Here is a 17029-nt window from a genome sequence, read left to right as displayed (position 1 = left end):
CAGACCTTCCAATAAGATGGTATGGCGACCCTGGGGCGTCACGATTCAAGATGGCGGCCACCTCACATGCTAACGGATCCAACAAAGGTTTTGCTACGCAAACCTGTAGTGGTAACCGTGTTTTAAATGTTCTCTTGTTATCTTCCCGCACCTGTCCCCGCACAGCGCGATGAGCCTGGTTCACGGTGCTGTTGTCGGCGGTCTCTCCTGGTACGCGTTCCTGTCCTCTACTGTAGATCTATCGCCGGACAAAGTATGGTGAGTTTTCGTTTAAACCCTTCAAGCTCAAAGTATGAAACGTTCCCTGTAATGCCTGCGATGAAGGCTAGTTTGAGGGCAGATTATCTCTCAGGCAAAAGAAAGAAACAAATTAGAATTAGGAAAACAAACAAGCAACAACAGCAAAGAAAACAATGTTGCCTACTCCTCTGGCGTATTTGATCGGAACTGCAACTGCTTTTTCGCAGGCACGACTGTCCTACGGTGAGGTATGTCATGTGTATAATGCTTGGATACACAGTGGCCGGTGAGTGTACGCGTCATTACAATTAAGTTCCTTCCATCCTTCCTTCCTTCTCTTCTTCTTTCCTCCTTTCCTTCTTCTTTTCTTCTTTCCTTCCTCCTTTCAGTTTTCATTCCTTTCTTCCTTCCGTTATCATAGCAGGTCCATGGAATAAATACACGCGGGTTCTTTTCATGTAGTTAGATTTCAACTGCATATAGAGGTGCAGGAACTAATGAGGAGCAAAAATGCCGTAAGTGTTGTGAATATATTTATACATCTTCCTTTTGCAATCTGTATGTATGTCTGTACTAATATGTAGGATGAACCCTGTAAAATTAGTCATGGCACGACAAAATTGTATCGAAATTAACCAATAAGCCAAAAAGGAAAGAAAGAAATGCGTCATATAAAAAACAGCATCTTGCCATTTCTTACCTGTTCACCGCGCTCTAGATATGCTGCAGATGGCGTGGTACCCTTCTCTACGCAGTGGAGTAATGGTTGCTCATCATCTGTGCGCCCTGTGGACAACGTATGCCATGTCGGTATGTGCTATGTACTCCCATTCCACTTGACGGCGATCGCGCTGCGCTCTCGCTGCGACTTGCATCGGATGTGTGAATCCCTTGACTTCATAATTGGAATATCATGCTAGATGCGTATGTATGACTAAAAAGGCAACAAAACACACAAAATGTACTAAAAAGTATTTTTTTATTAATCTATTACATTCGTTGACCGCTCCGTCAAATTGTACGTCGCAGGGCGACCGAAGGGAGGTCGCCGACTTAGTGGAATGTAAGAGCCCTGTCACACTTGTGCGTATATTCAATTGCGTATGAGTTGCACATCAACATTTCTTTGGTTTAAGTAAAGTTTGAGGGGAAGAAGTTGTTTCCTACTTTGACCCACCGTTGTGCAGCCTAGTGATCGAACCTAAGAAATGACTTCTTCGTCTGCAAACGCAACCTAAACCTAAAACATGTTAATACGCAACTCATGCGGACTTGTATATACGCACAAGTGTGACAGGGGCTTAACAGATCGTCATGATTTTCGGTACGTAGATAGCTTGAGTGGTAATTGACTATATAACACGTTAGTAAGCTTCAGCACAGTAATCTATTGTGTAGGTTCGTTTTTCCATCGCTTCTTCGCAATGATAGAAATGTAAGAACACAAAAGGTAGGTTATGGTATGGAAGATTTCTCCAAACGTAAAAGAAATGTATACATACTTAATCTTGTCCGCTTCACTTACAATTGGTATGTGAAGTACGTTCCAGACTGAAAAGCGCATCTATCTTTTAAGTTCGTGTTACTGTTACAAACTCAAAATCTCCGACCTTTGTCTAGGTGAATCCACTTATACCGTATTTCGGTATCCTGGGGTTAATGACTGAACTGTCGTCTCCTTTTCTGCATGTCAGGTAAGCATGACGGTTAACAACTAGAAAAATAGACTATCTGTGTCGGTATTAGATAGTGTCCAAAGGTTCTAACTGTGAATAAAAGACTCTTTTTCACACGACCAAGTGATTTATTCAACCGACGTTTCGGTGACCAACTGTCACCTTCCTCAATGCAATTCTGACTGGTTTGCATTGCACTGCATGGCAGGAGTCGCTGCTTATAGATGCGTTCTCAAACGCATTATATACACAGGAAACGGCATCCGCAATGCGGTCTCAAACTGAGGAAGGTGACACATGATCACTAAAACGTCGGTTGAATAGATCACTTTGATGTGTAAAAAGTACTCTTTTTATTCAGTGACTTAACCTGATGAAACGGGTTCTAACTTTGGTCTAACACAAAGGATAACGCCAGGCGGGCAGTATAGACTTCCAGACACCTTTGACCCACCTCTGACGTCACGTATCGATAATTACTGTTCAAAGCTATCTAATGAAGAAATTCTTTCAGAGCTGACGACATCGTATTCCATGTTAGAATTACTTTCCAAGCAGAGGAGGGTTTCTGGCTGGTTTTTGACGCGTTTTTATGCGTCTAAAAATACGTCAAAAACTACCCGGAACCCCTCCTCTGCTTGGAGAGTAGCTAAAATCAGACGATGGGCAAAAAGTTGACAAGGTATATAGACCTAGCCTCCGTTGCAGACTCTGAAGCGGCTTTTTGGGGGGCTAAATAATACACTTTTTGCAGCCACCCCGTAACTATCAGCCATCCTGTAACCATCAGCCGCCTAGAGTCTGCGTTATTACGGCATGTCAAAGCGAAATTAAAATCACGTTAGGGCGATTAACGCAGAGGTGCGAATTTCCTGCCTATGGTAGACCGCACAACAAGAACAGTATACACGCACCTCCCCTAGTCAGTGTGCTGTCACGCTTGTGGCAAAATAGTTTGCTATTTCTACTGTTCCTAAAGACAAACTTCGATTATTAGAAGCAGTGTTTCCGCCAGACCGCGACTGAGATCTTGAGAGGCCGTCCACTTGGGGAGGGCCGTACCGCGAAAATTAATTGACCGTACCGCGAAAATTAATTGACTAGGAAAAGTACTAGTAACTGAATGTTGTGATCAGAAAAAACTTTGTTAATTTTTCAAAATCAATTTGTTACGAAGGTCGCTATAATACTGCTTCAATCGTCACAAAATGCGATCTATTTTGACAAGAAACGCCCGAAGTGTAAAGGGAAATTCCCGCCCGTGTGGTCACGTCACATCTTGCTGTCAACCAATCAGAGCACAATCTTTGTGACGCAGCCCAATCAGCGCTCAGAACCTTGCATATCAATGAGTTTAAAAACATGGCGGACGGCCCGGGACGGGTTGCGAATAGAGCGAGCGTCATGACTTATGTGAATTCATAGCGAAAATAACGATTTATCTACGGTAAATACGGAGAATTTTCACGAAAAAATATTCACAGGAATATATATTGTGTCGAATACGGCCAGAAATAAAGGCGAACCGCGGCAAATCACGACGTAGAGGCTGAAATGCACGGGCGAAAATTCTTGTTTTGTTTACGTCTTGTTGGACGGGGCAGGTTGGGACTCGAGCGAGCGTCGTGACGTATGTGAATTCTTAGCGAAAATAACGATTTATCTACGGTACATACGGAGAATTTTCACGGAAAAATATTCGAAGAAATATATATTGTGTCGAATACGGCCAGAAATTAAGGCGAACCGCGGCAAATCACGACGTAGAGGCTGAAATGCACGGGCGAAATTCTTGTTTTGTTTACGTTTTTCCTTGTTTTCTTCGATGACTTTCTTCGATTGAGTCTTAAAAAACGGGTTTTTAATGAGAAATGGCAAACCATTTTGCCACAAGCGTGACAGCACACTGACTGGGGGAGGTGCGTGTATACTGTTCTTATTGTGCGGTCTACCATAGGCAGGAAATTCGCACCTCTGCGTTAATCGCCCTAACGTGATTTTAATTTCGCTTTGACATGCCGTAATAACGCAGACTCTAGGCGGCTGATGGTTACAGGATGGCTGATAGTTACGGGGTGGCTGCAAAAAGTGTATTATTTAGCCCCCCAAAAAGCCGCTTCAGAGTCTGCAACGGAGGCTAATATAGACCTAACTTTTGGGGTTCTTTTTCGACCTGGCTCTATGTAGTATCACAATTTTTTTTTTCCTTTTTTTTTCTTTTCAAATTGGCTGAAGATGTTGCTATTTCTATTATCGTATATTAAAATCATCACAGAAACAACGTTCATTTTTTCACCTGTCTAGGAAAATTTTACTCAGCATGGGTCAGAAGACGTCACTCCTGTACAAAGTGAACGGCGTCGTCCTGTTGGTCGTCTTCTTCCTGTGCCGCATCCTCACCATCCCGCTCTGGTTCAGCCTGAGGAAACACCTGGGTACAGACGAGCTGTATGGAGCCGGACTCGGAATTCACGTTACTGTATTCGTCGTCATGCCTTTTATTCACTCGCTGAACATTTACTGGTTCAGTAAGATGTGCAGGGCCGTTTATCGTGGCTTGTTCCAACCCAAAGCTAAACAAACTCAGTAGAACAACTGGAAGTTTGTGTGAGCAATGGCTTAATAACTGCATGACAAGGCTGCGCATATCTTTGGTTTTAAACATAAGAGCGTAATTCATGGCCAAAAAAGAGAGGTGTGTGTGTGTCTGTGTGTTTGAGTTTGTGTGTGTGTGTGTGTGTGTGTGTTTGTTTGTGTGTGTGTGTGTGTGTTTGAGTTTGTGTGTGTGTGTGTGTGTTTGTTTGTGTGTGTGTGTGTATGTGTGTGTGTGTGTGTGTGTGTGTGTGCGTATGTAATTGTGTGTGTGTGCGCGCGCCTGTGTGTGTCATGGTGTGTGAGCATGTGTGTGTGCGTGTGTGTCACGGGGTGTATGTATTCGGGATGAAGGGGTGTACGTACGTGGGTTGGTGTGTGGGTTGGTGCAAAAGATAACATTCGTACACGGCACGCACTGCCTACAGACATTTGTTATGTACATGTGTCTGCTTGTGTTAGGTACGTATACATAACCAAAAGTGTATTATCTAATTATGACAGAAAAGCTGATATCTTCCACTTTGTTCCAACCATGTCTTTCTATTTTTAATGAATGAAGTCATTTATTGTACACAAGTCATGTACCCACTGTGTTAAGTAAAGGTCACAACAAAAGAACAGTTTACAGAAACATCAATACATGTCTATATGTCAAGTTACTACAAGATTTATCAACTTAGCGAATTCGACTTCTCCTCGCTTCTTTATAATGGTGGATGTTTCATAGGCAGAAGATTGTCTTAACTCATTAGAAGTACTTTTTCTATATTGCTTAGTTGCCTGTAGTAATAAGACATAGGTTCTATCAGTCTACAAAGTTAAGATCTCTTTTGTTGTATAATAAAGTCTCTGGAGGAGCGCGGTTTCGTTAGATATGGCATTGTCCTCTATCACATAACACAAATACATGTGTACTAGTGCTGCGTACCTATACTGTGTACCGGTACTGTACTGTAAAAATTGATTAGGTACAGGTCCAAAATACCAAAATCATGAAGTACCGGTACTGTACCGATATAAAGTTAGACCAAGTATATGCTTATTTTGTGACTGATCTCCTGACCGCATAGCCTCATGCAACACCAAACGTGACCAAAGTGACACCTTGGAACAGCGTAACTGATATGCAACAGATCATTCAGGCAGGCTGGGAGTTTTGATAGCAAGGTCAAGAGAGTTTGGCTGTAGGAAACCTAGTATGTCCTTTGAATAAAGATACTGACAAGTTGAAAACAGTTTATTTATGTTTTTGTCATTATTGAAGATGTTCAGAAAAACACATGTTATTTTTTCAAATTGTTCAGGTACAGGTACAGGTCCGGACCTGTACCTAAACCTCTGTACCGGAACCTGTACCTGTACCTGATGTTACGTTTAGGTACGCAGCACTAATATGTACGTCTCAAATTGAAAATTCAATCTGACAATCAGCGTTTGAAAGACATTTACTTTAAAACTTTCTTAAAAGAAATTCACAAAGGTAACGAAGGCGGGTCAGCCAAAAACAAACTGAGGCCCTATGGGCTGTTCAAGTTCACCTATAAAGAACGGTAGAAGCTAATCTTCCTATTAAAACAAACGTACATATAACGAACTACATTTAAATCAATACAGGTATTTACAGCTTAACTTAACACATATTACATCAACACATGTGCCTTACCACTCCTGTATATTACCGCATGTACCTTAACAACTCATGAGGAAACTTGTCTATTATGTTATCATATGTGACTTATCCGCTCCTGTCTACACGTGTGCTCTATCAATTCTTGTTTTTATCCCCTGTTTGTTTGTATGTCTTGTTGTGTGTTTCATTGCGTTTCCGCTGGCCTTGGTTTGTTCCCCGGCCGAGTTGAGTCGACAGAAAGCAAAGGTTGACCTGACGTCAAATTCCTTGGTCAGGCTTGCATTGCTGGACGCAAACGTTGTCACTTGGCCGGAAGTCCGGAGCCCGAGGATGGCATGTGCCCGAGAGTGAAGCATGGGATGTGGAAAATAGACACTGTTGTGTTTTACGCCGAAAATAGTTACTCAAGCAACTGGATAAAATTTGGAAAATTTTATCGAGTTGCTTGAGTAACTATTTTCGGCGTATCTAACTACCTGTATGTCTAACCTTCATCAACGTACTGTTGTGTTATAATTAAATTTGTAAGAAATCTACAAAAAATCATTTCTACAAGTTTGAGATCTTCGATTCGTTGTTTCCAGTGTGTTTATTCGGCCTTGGATCCAAAGAAGCCACGGTAAGCAGCCCGGCATATCTTACTGAACCAGAAGACGTTGAGCAAGTTAAGTAAGGGAAATATGACGTAGAGACCAATTTGAACTCCTATACCGACTTCATACAGCTTGTCTGTCCCAAGGTGTTTCCTCAGGCTGAACCAGAGCGGGATGGTGAGGATGCGGCAAATGAAGAAGACGACCAACAGGACGACGCCGTTCACTTTGTACAGGAGGGACGTCTTCTGACCCATGTTGTGTAAAATGTGCCTAGGTAGGTGGAAACATGGTATCTTACAAGAGCCGACGTTTCGACGACTGTCTGTCATCTTTATCAGGGCAATACTGACTAATTCAGTCATTGTTATCAGTAACACCCAGCTTCAGTGCACTGTGAACTAGTATTGCCCTGATAAAGATGGCAGTCAGTCGTCGAAACGTCGGCTCTTGTGAAATACTTGGTTGTGAATAAAAGAACCTTGCTATTTATGAATGTTGTCAGTATCAATATTTTACGATGTGGTAATAAAGGCAAAAATATGTCCAGCCTGTGTATAAGAACAATGAGATACAAAATAGAATAAAGAGAGTCTGTAGGACACAACCCTCCGTGAAGTAATTATGGTGTTTGCGTTGTGGCTATGTAAATGTAAATGAGGCCCTAATTTGCATGATCTATATCTTATAATATTCAACTTTAGTTGACTTACGAATGCCGCAAGAATGAAATTCCCACCATTCTCACACTACGGAATTAAAGTCTTGTCTTATAGATTATGCAGATTATGTCTTCATTTCCATAAGTGATATCTATAGATAATTCTTCGTCGACGTCTCATCCTAGTTGAGTATCGTTATGCTGCTTACCTGAGGTTAAGGAAAGGGGACGACAGCTCAGTCATTAATGACAGGTTGCCGTAATACGCTCCAGCTGGATCCACCTGTAAGGAAGTTGGAGAATGGAGATGTTAAACGTGTCACAGCGGCATGAACGTCAGCAGTCAGAACGCGTGTCAATAAAGTCACGTACCTGTTACTCTCTTGAGTTTACGTTCGGAAGTGATTGGCCATTATTGATCCTGAAGAAGGCAACAGTGGTCGTCGAAAATTCGATCCGTGAATACCTTAGTGTTGGAAGAAAGTTTAGCACTGTTTTATGATTACTACCAACACAGATGGGCTTCCATGATAATTTGAGAGAGGGCAAGTTTAAAGAGGAGCTAAACTTAAAATTGAAAATTCTACTAGACTATGCTAACTGTCCCGCAAAGTCAAGTTCTCACATCAGTCCGATATGGTCTATGGCAAACGGTGGGTGAGTTACAACTGGCGGGAGAGCCCTGAACTATGACCGACTTAGGTAAAACAAGTGAGAAATTTGAGAAACTTTGGGGTGTATTCAGCACATTATGTTTTTCTTTTCAATTTTAACTTAAGCTCCTCTTTAGCGGTGATTCCAAGACGTTAATGGGGATGTCTCGAGGCTATGACGTAGGTAAAACTAGTTCGATTTGTAATTCTTGATTTCTCACTTTAAGAATACTTTAGGGGGGACAAGGGTTTTAGCGCAGGCGGCTAGACCCTACGATGAGAGAGCCAAACTCAGTATCCTCAGGACCATATTTTGACTTAATTTCCTTTTTTTCTGTCAATTTTTCACCTATTACCTATGAGTTTGTCATTGCAGCCTGACAAGTGTTGAGTTATTGGGTCCAAGGGGACTGTTTCTTGTCAGAGATCTTCAATACTCGGGATACTACTTTACTACCCTGCCCCGCATAGTGTGGCATCACAGACAGCTGTCAGTTCTAAACTTCGTTTTCCTAGAATCTACGTCGTAGTAGTAGTAGTATTGGTTTATTGCACAAAGAAGGATATGGCAGCCTGGCGGCTGAATTGCACGCTCATGTAAATAGGTTTAGTGGAATACTTGAAATAAATAAACATTAACTGTAATCATCAAAACAGCTACGAATCTAAAATCACTCTGAAGTACGCAACAAATCTGAAACCGTAATCATGTAGAACAAGAGTTCTACGACCTCATACCTTCGCCAAATGATTTTGACCTTTATGACTGACGTATTAGGAGTGTTTTTCATCAATCAAAAATCATACCAGTTGATCCTCCTCACCCAAATAACATAAGTTGTCCAAACCTCCTTGTTATGATTATGAGCTTAACAAAGAAGGTTATGCTAACATTTGTCATCAATAATGCAAATAAGCTCCTTATTAGCATAATTTGATTCAATGGTGTTCACATTCACACAACTTCTAAATGCAACAAGTATGAAATTGCCGTTATTTACTAGTATGGAATGATAGTAGTTTCTCATGAATTATGCAAATTAGGCCCACATTTGCATAATTTCTATCTATTGACATTCCTCTCTTCCTCAGTTACAAATGTCACATATTTGAATAGTCATATCATGGAACACAGCAGGTTTTTAAAATTGCCTCATTAATTATAATCTGATTTGCATAATTATCATCCAATCATACAAAGCATCACATAAGCTATCTACATACCAAAAATCATGACCATCCATCAAGCCCATCTCGAGTTATATTATTTTCTCATTAATTATGTAAATGAGGTTCTCATTTGCATAGCTGATATCTATTAATATTTCTCTCTTCCTCAGTTACATATGTCACATGTTTGCGAGTCCTATCATGGAAATTGATGAATGTATAAACTTTCCTCATTAATTATGCAAATTAGTTACTGATTTGCATAATAAGTATCCAATCATGTACATCATCGCTCACGCTATGTACATGCAAAAAATCATGACCTTCCATCAAGCCCTTCTTGAGTTATTCCCTTTCAAAGTCTGAAGCAAAACCTACCCCTGCAGTTCCAAAAAAGTTGCTAGGGGGCCCAAACCTATACCACTTACTCTCTGCCCAACGAGCTATCTACCACTCAAAAATCAGTTCCATAGCATGTCCACAACACGAGATATCATAACAGGAAGTTCCGCTGCAGTACCGTAACAAGCCGATAGGGGGCCCAAAATCTAATCATTTTCAGGTTTCATCGAGACCTACCAACATACCAAATACCAAGACAATCCTTCCAAGAATTCTCGACTTATCGTGTTCACTAACAGACACACAGACATGCTCGGTATTCCCATGCTGTGGCACTGCATTAATGACTGTTCTTACTCATATAAGGCCGTGTATATCCAACTTTGGTCAAAATTTGTATGTTTCAGTCTTTTAATTGGTGTAAGGAGATATATTTGTGGTTTGGTTTCACATGCTCCGAGTGGACTCTTCCAGGCTGGGAGTAGGTCAAAGTTGACGATTGTTTTCGTCTGTCAGCTGTTACGAGAGAACGAGCTGGTCAACTGTCTATTTTCTTTGCATGATTCTAAAGTAGACAGATGTGGCTTTCTGGTGCATAAGAATTTTGGGGGCTTGCAATTAAGGTGAATCCTTTTCTGAGCCCTTGTTTTAGTGCTTTAAAGCATTACTGCCTATATGGGCAAGTCTATCTCTTGTATCTGCCCTACAGCTGGCTGATAGCCAATTTGTCCCTGGCAGTAACTGACGTTTCCTGCCTGCCTCATGACCCCTCATGACCAACTTTGCACCCATTTACCCGTGTCAATATCCCCTGAAACAATACAGCCCACACGTCGCAACCAGAAAGCATAGTATGAGCATACAATCTAACACATTTTTACACTTTTCTCGTTAATTATGCAAAACACTTCGCCCAAAATCTAATCATCTTGAGATTTCCCACATACACACCGACACACCAAATACGACAACAAACCATCCAGGCGTTCTCGACTTATTCTGTTCACTAACAGACACACAGACAAGCATCATCGAATAACCTACTCGACGAAACCATTCGTCGCGAAGGTAATGATAAGTTATAAGTGTTCGTTACAAGCGGTCAGCCTGGGGGAAGTCTCAGTGAAAATACGGTAACATTCCGCAACATCGACAGAAAGTTCTGTTACAACCTCTAGCTAAGCCCCCTTCGCACTTGTGCGTATATACAAGCCCGCATGAGTTGCGTATCAACCTGTTTTGGGTATAGGTTAAGTTTGCAGACGAAGAAGTAATTTCCTTGGTTTGATAACTAGACTGCACAACGGTGGGTCAAAATAGAAAACAACTTCCTCCCCGCAAAATTTACTTAAACCAAAAAAATGTTACTGCAGAACGCGTATACATATTACGCGCACTTTACCGTAATATGTATACGCACAAGTGTGACAGGGCCCTTAAACTGAGGTGCTATATATTCGAAAATAACTTACCGAGCCACAGTACGTCACCCACAGCGCGCACACGTGATGAACCACCATTTCTCGACTGCGCAGAGAAGGGTACCACGCTATCAGCAGCAGATCTGTAGTGCGGTGAACAGTAGAAAAAAGAATTGTTTGTTGTTGTTGTTGTTGTTTTTTATTTTCTTTCCAACAACCGTGTATTACGCTGCATTATCACATAGCCAGATGGCCTCGACCAATCAGAAGCCTCCCTTGCCCATGTGTTATGGCGCCATAACACACCCGTGCTATAACACACCACTTAGTCCATTTTGTAGAGGGGGGTGTCTTTTTGATGAATCTTTTTCTAACCCTTGTTCAGAACAATATATTTTCTCAAAATTCACAAAACCTTCTTAAATGCGTGAAACAAATTAACAAAGTTCAATTTAAGTGAAATCTAAACGGAAGGACTAAAAACAGTATTTTTCACACCCCTACCAAGAGTGGAACCGTCCTCAGACGTCGGCCATTACCCGTTCGGAGTACCACAGTTTTCCCCACAGTTTTTCGTCGAGGAACTGTCAGACGCCGACTTAGAGTCAGTTTTCGTTTCATGGGAAGCTGGCGAAGACGCCCAGGAACATACTGCAGCAGTTGAGGGGCGGAAAGCTGACGTGTGTGACCAACAGGAAGCAGCAGACACACAGAGCCCCCTCCCCACTCATCATATCGTATTTCCCCAAGGAAGCTAATCTTGGTTTCTACCAAGGCCGGTATGTTCACGTTTCTGAGGGGTTTTACCCGGCGAAAATTAAAAATATTGGCGGCAAAGTGATGTCGCCTTGTTCAAAACGAACGCCCCCCTCCCCAGGACCCAGGTCAGGCACACCTCCCCAAACCGATGTGTTGGCATCGAAAACATTACGGTCAAAATCGCCAAAATTCTTACAGGTTTCTAACTACAAGGATCTCAGCCCGATATGTGAACACTTCTGTGGAATTTTTTTCCGGCTTGAGCAAGAATAATACGGGGAAAATACAAGCAAAGGGGACGTAAACATGCACGATTTTTTTACCACAGCTAAGCATCTAAGTTCTAACAACCCCTCCGTCAGTTTATAACCGTGTGGGCTCGAAGACAATTTACCGCTGGTTTACATTGGATTATATGAAGATCATATGTACAACGGATTGATTGTACATGTATAGTATTAAAGAATCTTTGTATTATACAGGAATTTGTCTCTCTTATATGGGTCAGTTTGGATAGGCTATGTGATAATAACGTTAATGACCCGCCTGTTCCTCGGTGTATATGGTGTCATAACGCCTGATCATGTGCTATAACCACCTCATAATTTTATTCGGTGGTTATAGCACATGCCCAGGCGTTATGACACCATATACACCTCGGGGCGGGTCATTATTAGTGCTCGTCTTGAATAAGTCAGGGAAATAACCATGTTTATATCATGTTCATCTATATAAGCCTTCAATGAGTTAATAACATAAAGAAAAATTAAAAGAATTGATGAATGAACTGAACGAATGCATCAATGAATGAATGAATAAACAAACGAACGAATGAACGAACGGGCGGACGAAAGAGCAAATTAGATGAAATGGAATGCAATGAAATGAAATGAAATTGAATGAAATGAAATGGAATGAAATGAAATGAAATGAAATGGAATGAAATGGAATGATATGGAATGAAATGAAATGGAATGAAATGAAATGGAATGGAATGGAATGGAATGAAATGAAATGGAATGAACTAATGAACATTAAATTCATTGTGATGATATATTCGCTCACCGGCCGCTGCGTGTCCCATGACTATACAAGCGCCATGCCTCACGTTGGGAGAGTCGTACCTGTGACAAAAAACGATGTTAGGAACTTTGAAAAGCAGCTGCGTTCCGAGGGAAGAACATAAAGGTGTATGCATTATCGTTTTCTTTGTTGTCGTTTTCTTTTTGTTTATTTTTTTTAGTGTTATTGTTTGTTTGTTAACTTTCATTTAAGTTTGGTGAGCGAAGCAGTTGTGCTATATAAGATCGAGTGGACAATACTTGCGTTGCGTAAGAAGAAATCTTCAGCATCAATCGAGCGGGTTGTCACGTATGTTTGTAGCTTTGATCATTATGAACATAAAAAACATAGTTTCATTGCAGTGTTATGTACCAAAGTGCTGTATTTTCTCTTAGAAAAAATCACATTAAGGGCAATACAATTTCATAACGTCATCCATATGGTCCCAAAAAATCAGATTTAGAATTTTTTTCATGACCAGCTATCAACATTTAGTACTACAACAGTTCTCTCTTAATTCATTACTGAGAAAACAATGAAAAGTCAAAAAGCCAATTTAGCTAGGGAGGAAACATTAAAACTCGCCATGGTATGTTAAGTTTTATCTTAAAACATATCATACTTCGCCCGGTTTCCCCCCAAAAAAAACTCACAATAGTAGGCCAAGTTTGTTTCACAATTAAAGTAAAACTCACAGTAGTTTGTCCTGCGGCACATAGGAGAACAGGAACGCGTACCAGCTGAGACCTCCAACAACCGCACCGTGGATCAGTGACATCACACTGGACAGCGACGAAACGGGCAAACGAACATGAGTAAACTCCCCCTCTCACTGGACCCGCGGCACGCTGGCGGCGTCGCTGCGTCCTAAACTGGATCTGTGTTACCCTTGACTTTGCAATGGGAATATCATTCAAAATGTACAAGTATGACCAAAAAGACAACAAAACACACAAATCTTGAAAAGCTTGTGTACGGCTAGTGAGTGCAAAACTTTTGTGTATTACTGAGATTCTGTGTCAGTAATATTTAGGTAGCCATAGCAGTAAAGCTCCGCTTTCCACACAAGATTTGTTTCAAACAAACAGCCGAAGTATCTAATCTCCTTAAAATCAGATAACGCCACAATGAGGTCACAATATGCATTTACTTAAGACAGTAGACAATCAGAGAAAAAGACCAGTTGAACAAACAGATATACAAACGGTGTGTTGGATTAGTGCCCAACTGAGCACTGCTGAGGACTAAGAAATAGTGAACATCGTCCAAAAAGGAGAATCTTTTGCCAGCTAGAGAAGTCGGCCGGCTTTCGGACTGCACAGTTGCCTGTGCGAGCAGCATTTAACTCCAAAAGCCCGTCAACTTTTCTTAACCAGGTACTTTTCTCTTATCAGAAATTTCTGTTATTTTGTAATCAGAGTATAGTAGCGGGCTGATGGGACTAGAACAGTAAAAAAAAAACTTACTAATTTTGCGAAGACACCTGTTTGTCGGCGGGAAGCGTCGCGAAGACAGGCCACAGTCTCCTGAGCACCGGCGCCGCGAACCACTTAAAGACGGCGAGGTGGAAGAAGAAACTGCCGAGGATTGTCTGAACGTGTTGGACGCTGTAAGCCATAGCCAGTGTTAGGAAGAGGCTGGACTGCCGAGGTCTGACTTCTAGCGAGGGTCTTACCGACTATGCCAACGGTATACGTCACTAATAAACTGGAATGTTTCATTGGCGTTATCTATGAGGGAAGGACAAAACTCTTCCCAGAACTTTCATTATGATGTTGTTGTTTTTGTGTGAGTTTTTTTCCTGTAGTGTTGCACTGTCTTCCTGTGCTTTTGATTTGTTCCCTTTTATTTTATGCAAAACAAGTTTGGCTCTCTTTTCCTGACTACTCCTCCTAAAACTAGAGGTAAATGGACTAGTCCACGACTGAGCATGGTCTAGCTGGGGTCGTAGGTCAGGTGCCTGCACAATCGCAGTCATGGGACAAATACCGGAGGTAAGAATCATTGATGATGATGATGATTTTTATTTGCACGTTCTTGCCAGCATGGGCTGACTGCAGTAGTTATGGTGGTTATACCATATACATTTACAAATACAGAAGCTGATGTGTTACGCCGAAAGGTGGTTATACCAGCTATATAGACACAGATACAATGGGAAAACTGCACCAGTACCCGTTGTGTTGATGTCTTGTTATACTGAATAGGAATTTAGGTGACTTGTTCCACTTTAAGGTTAAGTATTTACTTGAATGCTTGTTTGAGGGTCGGTGCTATGTGGGGGAAAGTCGGTAGGTGGCGCGTGAGATAAGTTGTTCAGAACAGACATGTGCGACAGAACGGTTGGGTATGAACTCCCTGTGTATAGTATTTAGTGTATCCCAAGTCACGATGTGGCTTTGCGTATACAGACCTCCTCAACAATTTAAGTCTTCCCCAGCCATCTGTGTGCCAATAGATCATCTGAGCAGCGACAGTGAAGGGAGGACCCCTAGCGACATGCCGTTTCACTACATTTGTGCAGGGGTTACATATGTAGCGTAACGTCCTACAAAAATTAATATTACGAACGTGTACGCTCTGGAATCTCTTAATATATCAAAATAAATTCAGAAAATTAAAGATTCAGACAAATTCAGAAATCCACAAATGTTCTCTATCCCAGTTGACCTGGAATGAGGTGGTTTACTGGGTATGATACAAACAATACAGGCAAACAGACCTCTGTCCCTGAAAGACCGTTGAATGATCATGTTTTATGATTTTGAGTTGTTATTGTTTGTGTTATTTTGAATTAATGTATATGACTTATCATACCTAGGTTCGATGTTACTTTATGTTGTATTATTGCGAATGTATGTGCTTTATGCCTGATTTGATTGAAAATCCGTAACTGTGACTGTAGGGGCTACCCTTTTTCATTCATAAATAAAATCCGTATAGTTTATCTACCTGTTAGGTAGAAAATTATATCTTAGCGTTTTCCTCATGATCTAAGGGGGAAATCACGAACTCTACGGTATGCTACTCTCCAAGCAGAGGTCGGTGGGGAAGATTGTGAAAAACAAAAACGGAGCATATGATAAAACGTTCTCAATCTTCCCCACCAACCTCTGCTTGGAGAGTGACGTATGCCCCAGCACATCAATGAGTCGTTAAGACATTCAGAAGTAAGAATGCTCCCTTTCAAACCAGTCTGGTGCGAACAGGAAGAATAACAGTCATTTCCTGAAGCCGTTTCCCCACCTGGGACTCTCCTCACAATCGACCTTTTCCTTCAACAGCGTGACGTCTCACTTAGGCCGGACTGATGTCATTATATGGATGGCGTCATCTTGGCTTCACAAAACTGAAGCGAGCGTGGGAGAAAAAAAAAAGTAGCCTCCACCAGGCCTTCCTACGGGCGTATAGATCGTAGAATTCGGCAAAAAAGGGAATAATTGGCCAGTAGTGTCAGTCTAAGGTGAGGGTCGATATTGCAAATGAAACCCTCTGGTGGCCAAACTTCCCTGGCAAATATTATCCCTATACCTGGCGTAGTTAGTCTGGTAGAGACTAGAAAAAGGCAGTCAAAGAAAAAGCTGCATTTACTAAGTGGTCAGGAAGGCTGAACCTTGGCTGAACCAATCACTGAACACACAGAACATGGTTTACCACACAATAGATTCTATATGTTTGCTCTTTCATATCTTCTTCTTCGACTCTGGAAGACTTCGCCCAGGGCTTTTCAGCTTAGCTGATACACATGGCAGAAAATTACTTTTGAAAAATAGGCATTGTACAACATTAGGATCCCTTTTCCGATATCTATTTCTTTGGCAATTTACGGCATATATTTGGTCATTTTGTAGCTTCTTGGTACAATAGTGCAAATGTTATTTAGTTCGTGTGGTTTTAATTTCGCGGTAGGCAGAAAATGGAGTGTTCGCGGTGGTTTTGAGTTCGCCTTTGAAACAATAGTAGCGCTACAAGAACACCGGCGGAAAATGTTCACGGTGTTTGTACGTTCTCGGCAATGAGCTTACCGCGAAAACCGCAAACATAAAACCACCGCGAAGATTTCTGCATCTACAGTAGTTAATATACAGTATGGTCGCAAAGTTTTGTTTTGGAAACAGATGAAAATTGTTACGTGTGCGGATGTCGTCCATACAATGGAGTCAGTGCGGCCGTCGACACCCCTAGACCCGGCCTAAGGCAGGGAGGCCACCTGTCCGGCTGGTGGGC

The 17029-nt window shown here is 41.6% G+C and overlaps 2 protein-coding genes across 2 annotated transcripts; one reads left to right on the top strand and one right to left on the bottom strand.

Annotated features, from left to right (window-relative positions):
- The first annotated feature begins 963 nt into the window (after positions 1-963).
- LOC136442399 (TLC domain-containing protein 4-B-like) lies at positions 964-4680 on the top strand. Its single transcript, XM_066439225.1, has 3 exons — positions 964-1050; positions 1861-1934; positions 4221-4680. Exons 1-3 carry the CDS (start codon positions 970-972, stop codon positions 4504-4506), a joined length of 441 nt encoding a protein of 146 aa, XP_066295322.1. The 5' UTR covers positions 964-969; the 3' UTR covers positions 4507-4680.
- Positions 4681-6640: 1960 nt separating this feature from the next.
- Positions 6641-14420, bottom strand: LOC136442381 (TLC domain-containing protein 4-B-like). Its single transcript, XM_066439198.1, has 6 exons — positions 14269-14420; positions 13498-13584; positions 12806-12864; positions 11033-11124; positions 7605-7678; positions 6641-7007 (listed from the first exon to the last, which is right to left on the bottom strand). Exons 1-6 carry the CDS (start codon positions 14418-14420, stop codon positions 6731-6733), a joined length of 741 nt encoding a protein of 246 aa, XP_066295295.1. The 3' UTR covers positions 6641-6730.
- Between the last annotated feature and the right edge of the window lie 2609 nt (positions 14421-17029).

Source organism: Branchiostoma lanceolatum, chromosome 9, assembly GCF_035083965.1.
Source record: "Branchiostoma lanceolatum isolate klBraLanc5 chromosome 9, klBraLanc5.hap2, whole genome shotgun sequence".
NCBI lineage: Eukaryota > Metazoa > Chordata > Leptocardii > Amphioxiformes > Branchiostomatidae > Branchiostoma > Branchiostoma lanceolatum.
Note: the sequence above shows the minus strand (reverse complement) of the source record. Positions and strands in the feature narration are given on the sequence as shown.

What these genes read in the sequence shown, in the direction of transcription:
- LOC136442399 (XM_066439225.1), top strand. Translation starts at nt 970, where the DNA reads ATGGCGTGGTACCCTTCTCTACGCAGTGGAGTAATGGTTGCTCATCAT. An exon ending in GGACAACGTATGCCATGTCG is followed by an intron (nt 1,051 to 1,860) that starts GTATGTGCTATG and finishes ACCTTTGTCTAG; the next exon opens with GTGAATCCACTTATACCGTA. An exon ending in TCTCCTTTTCTGCATGTCAG is followed by an intron (nt 1,935 to 4,220) that starts GTAAGCATGACG and finishes TCACCTGTCTAG; the next exon opens with GAAAATTTTACTCAGCATGG.
- LOC136442381 (XM_066439198.1), bottom strand. Translation starts at nt 14,420, where the DNA reads ATGGCTTACAGCGTCCAACACGTTCAGACAATCCTCGGCAGTTTCTTC. An exon ending in CATGGGACACGCAGCGGCCG is followed by an intron (nt 11,125 to 12,805) that starts GTGAGCGAATAT and finishes ACCGCACTACAG; the next exon opens with ATCTGCTGCTGATAGCGTGG. An exon ending in GGGTGACGTACTGTGGCTCG is followed by an intron (nt 7,679 to 11,032) that starts GTAAGTTATTTT and finishes ACTTCCTTACAG; the next exon opens with GTGGATCCAGCTGGAGCGTA.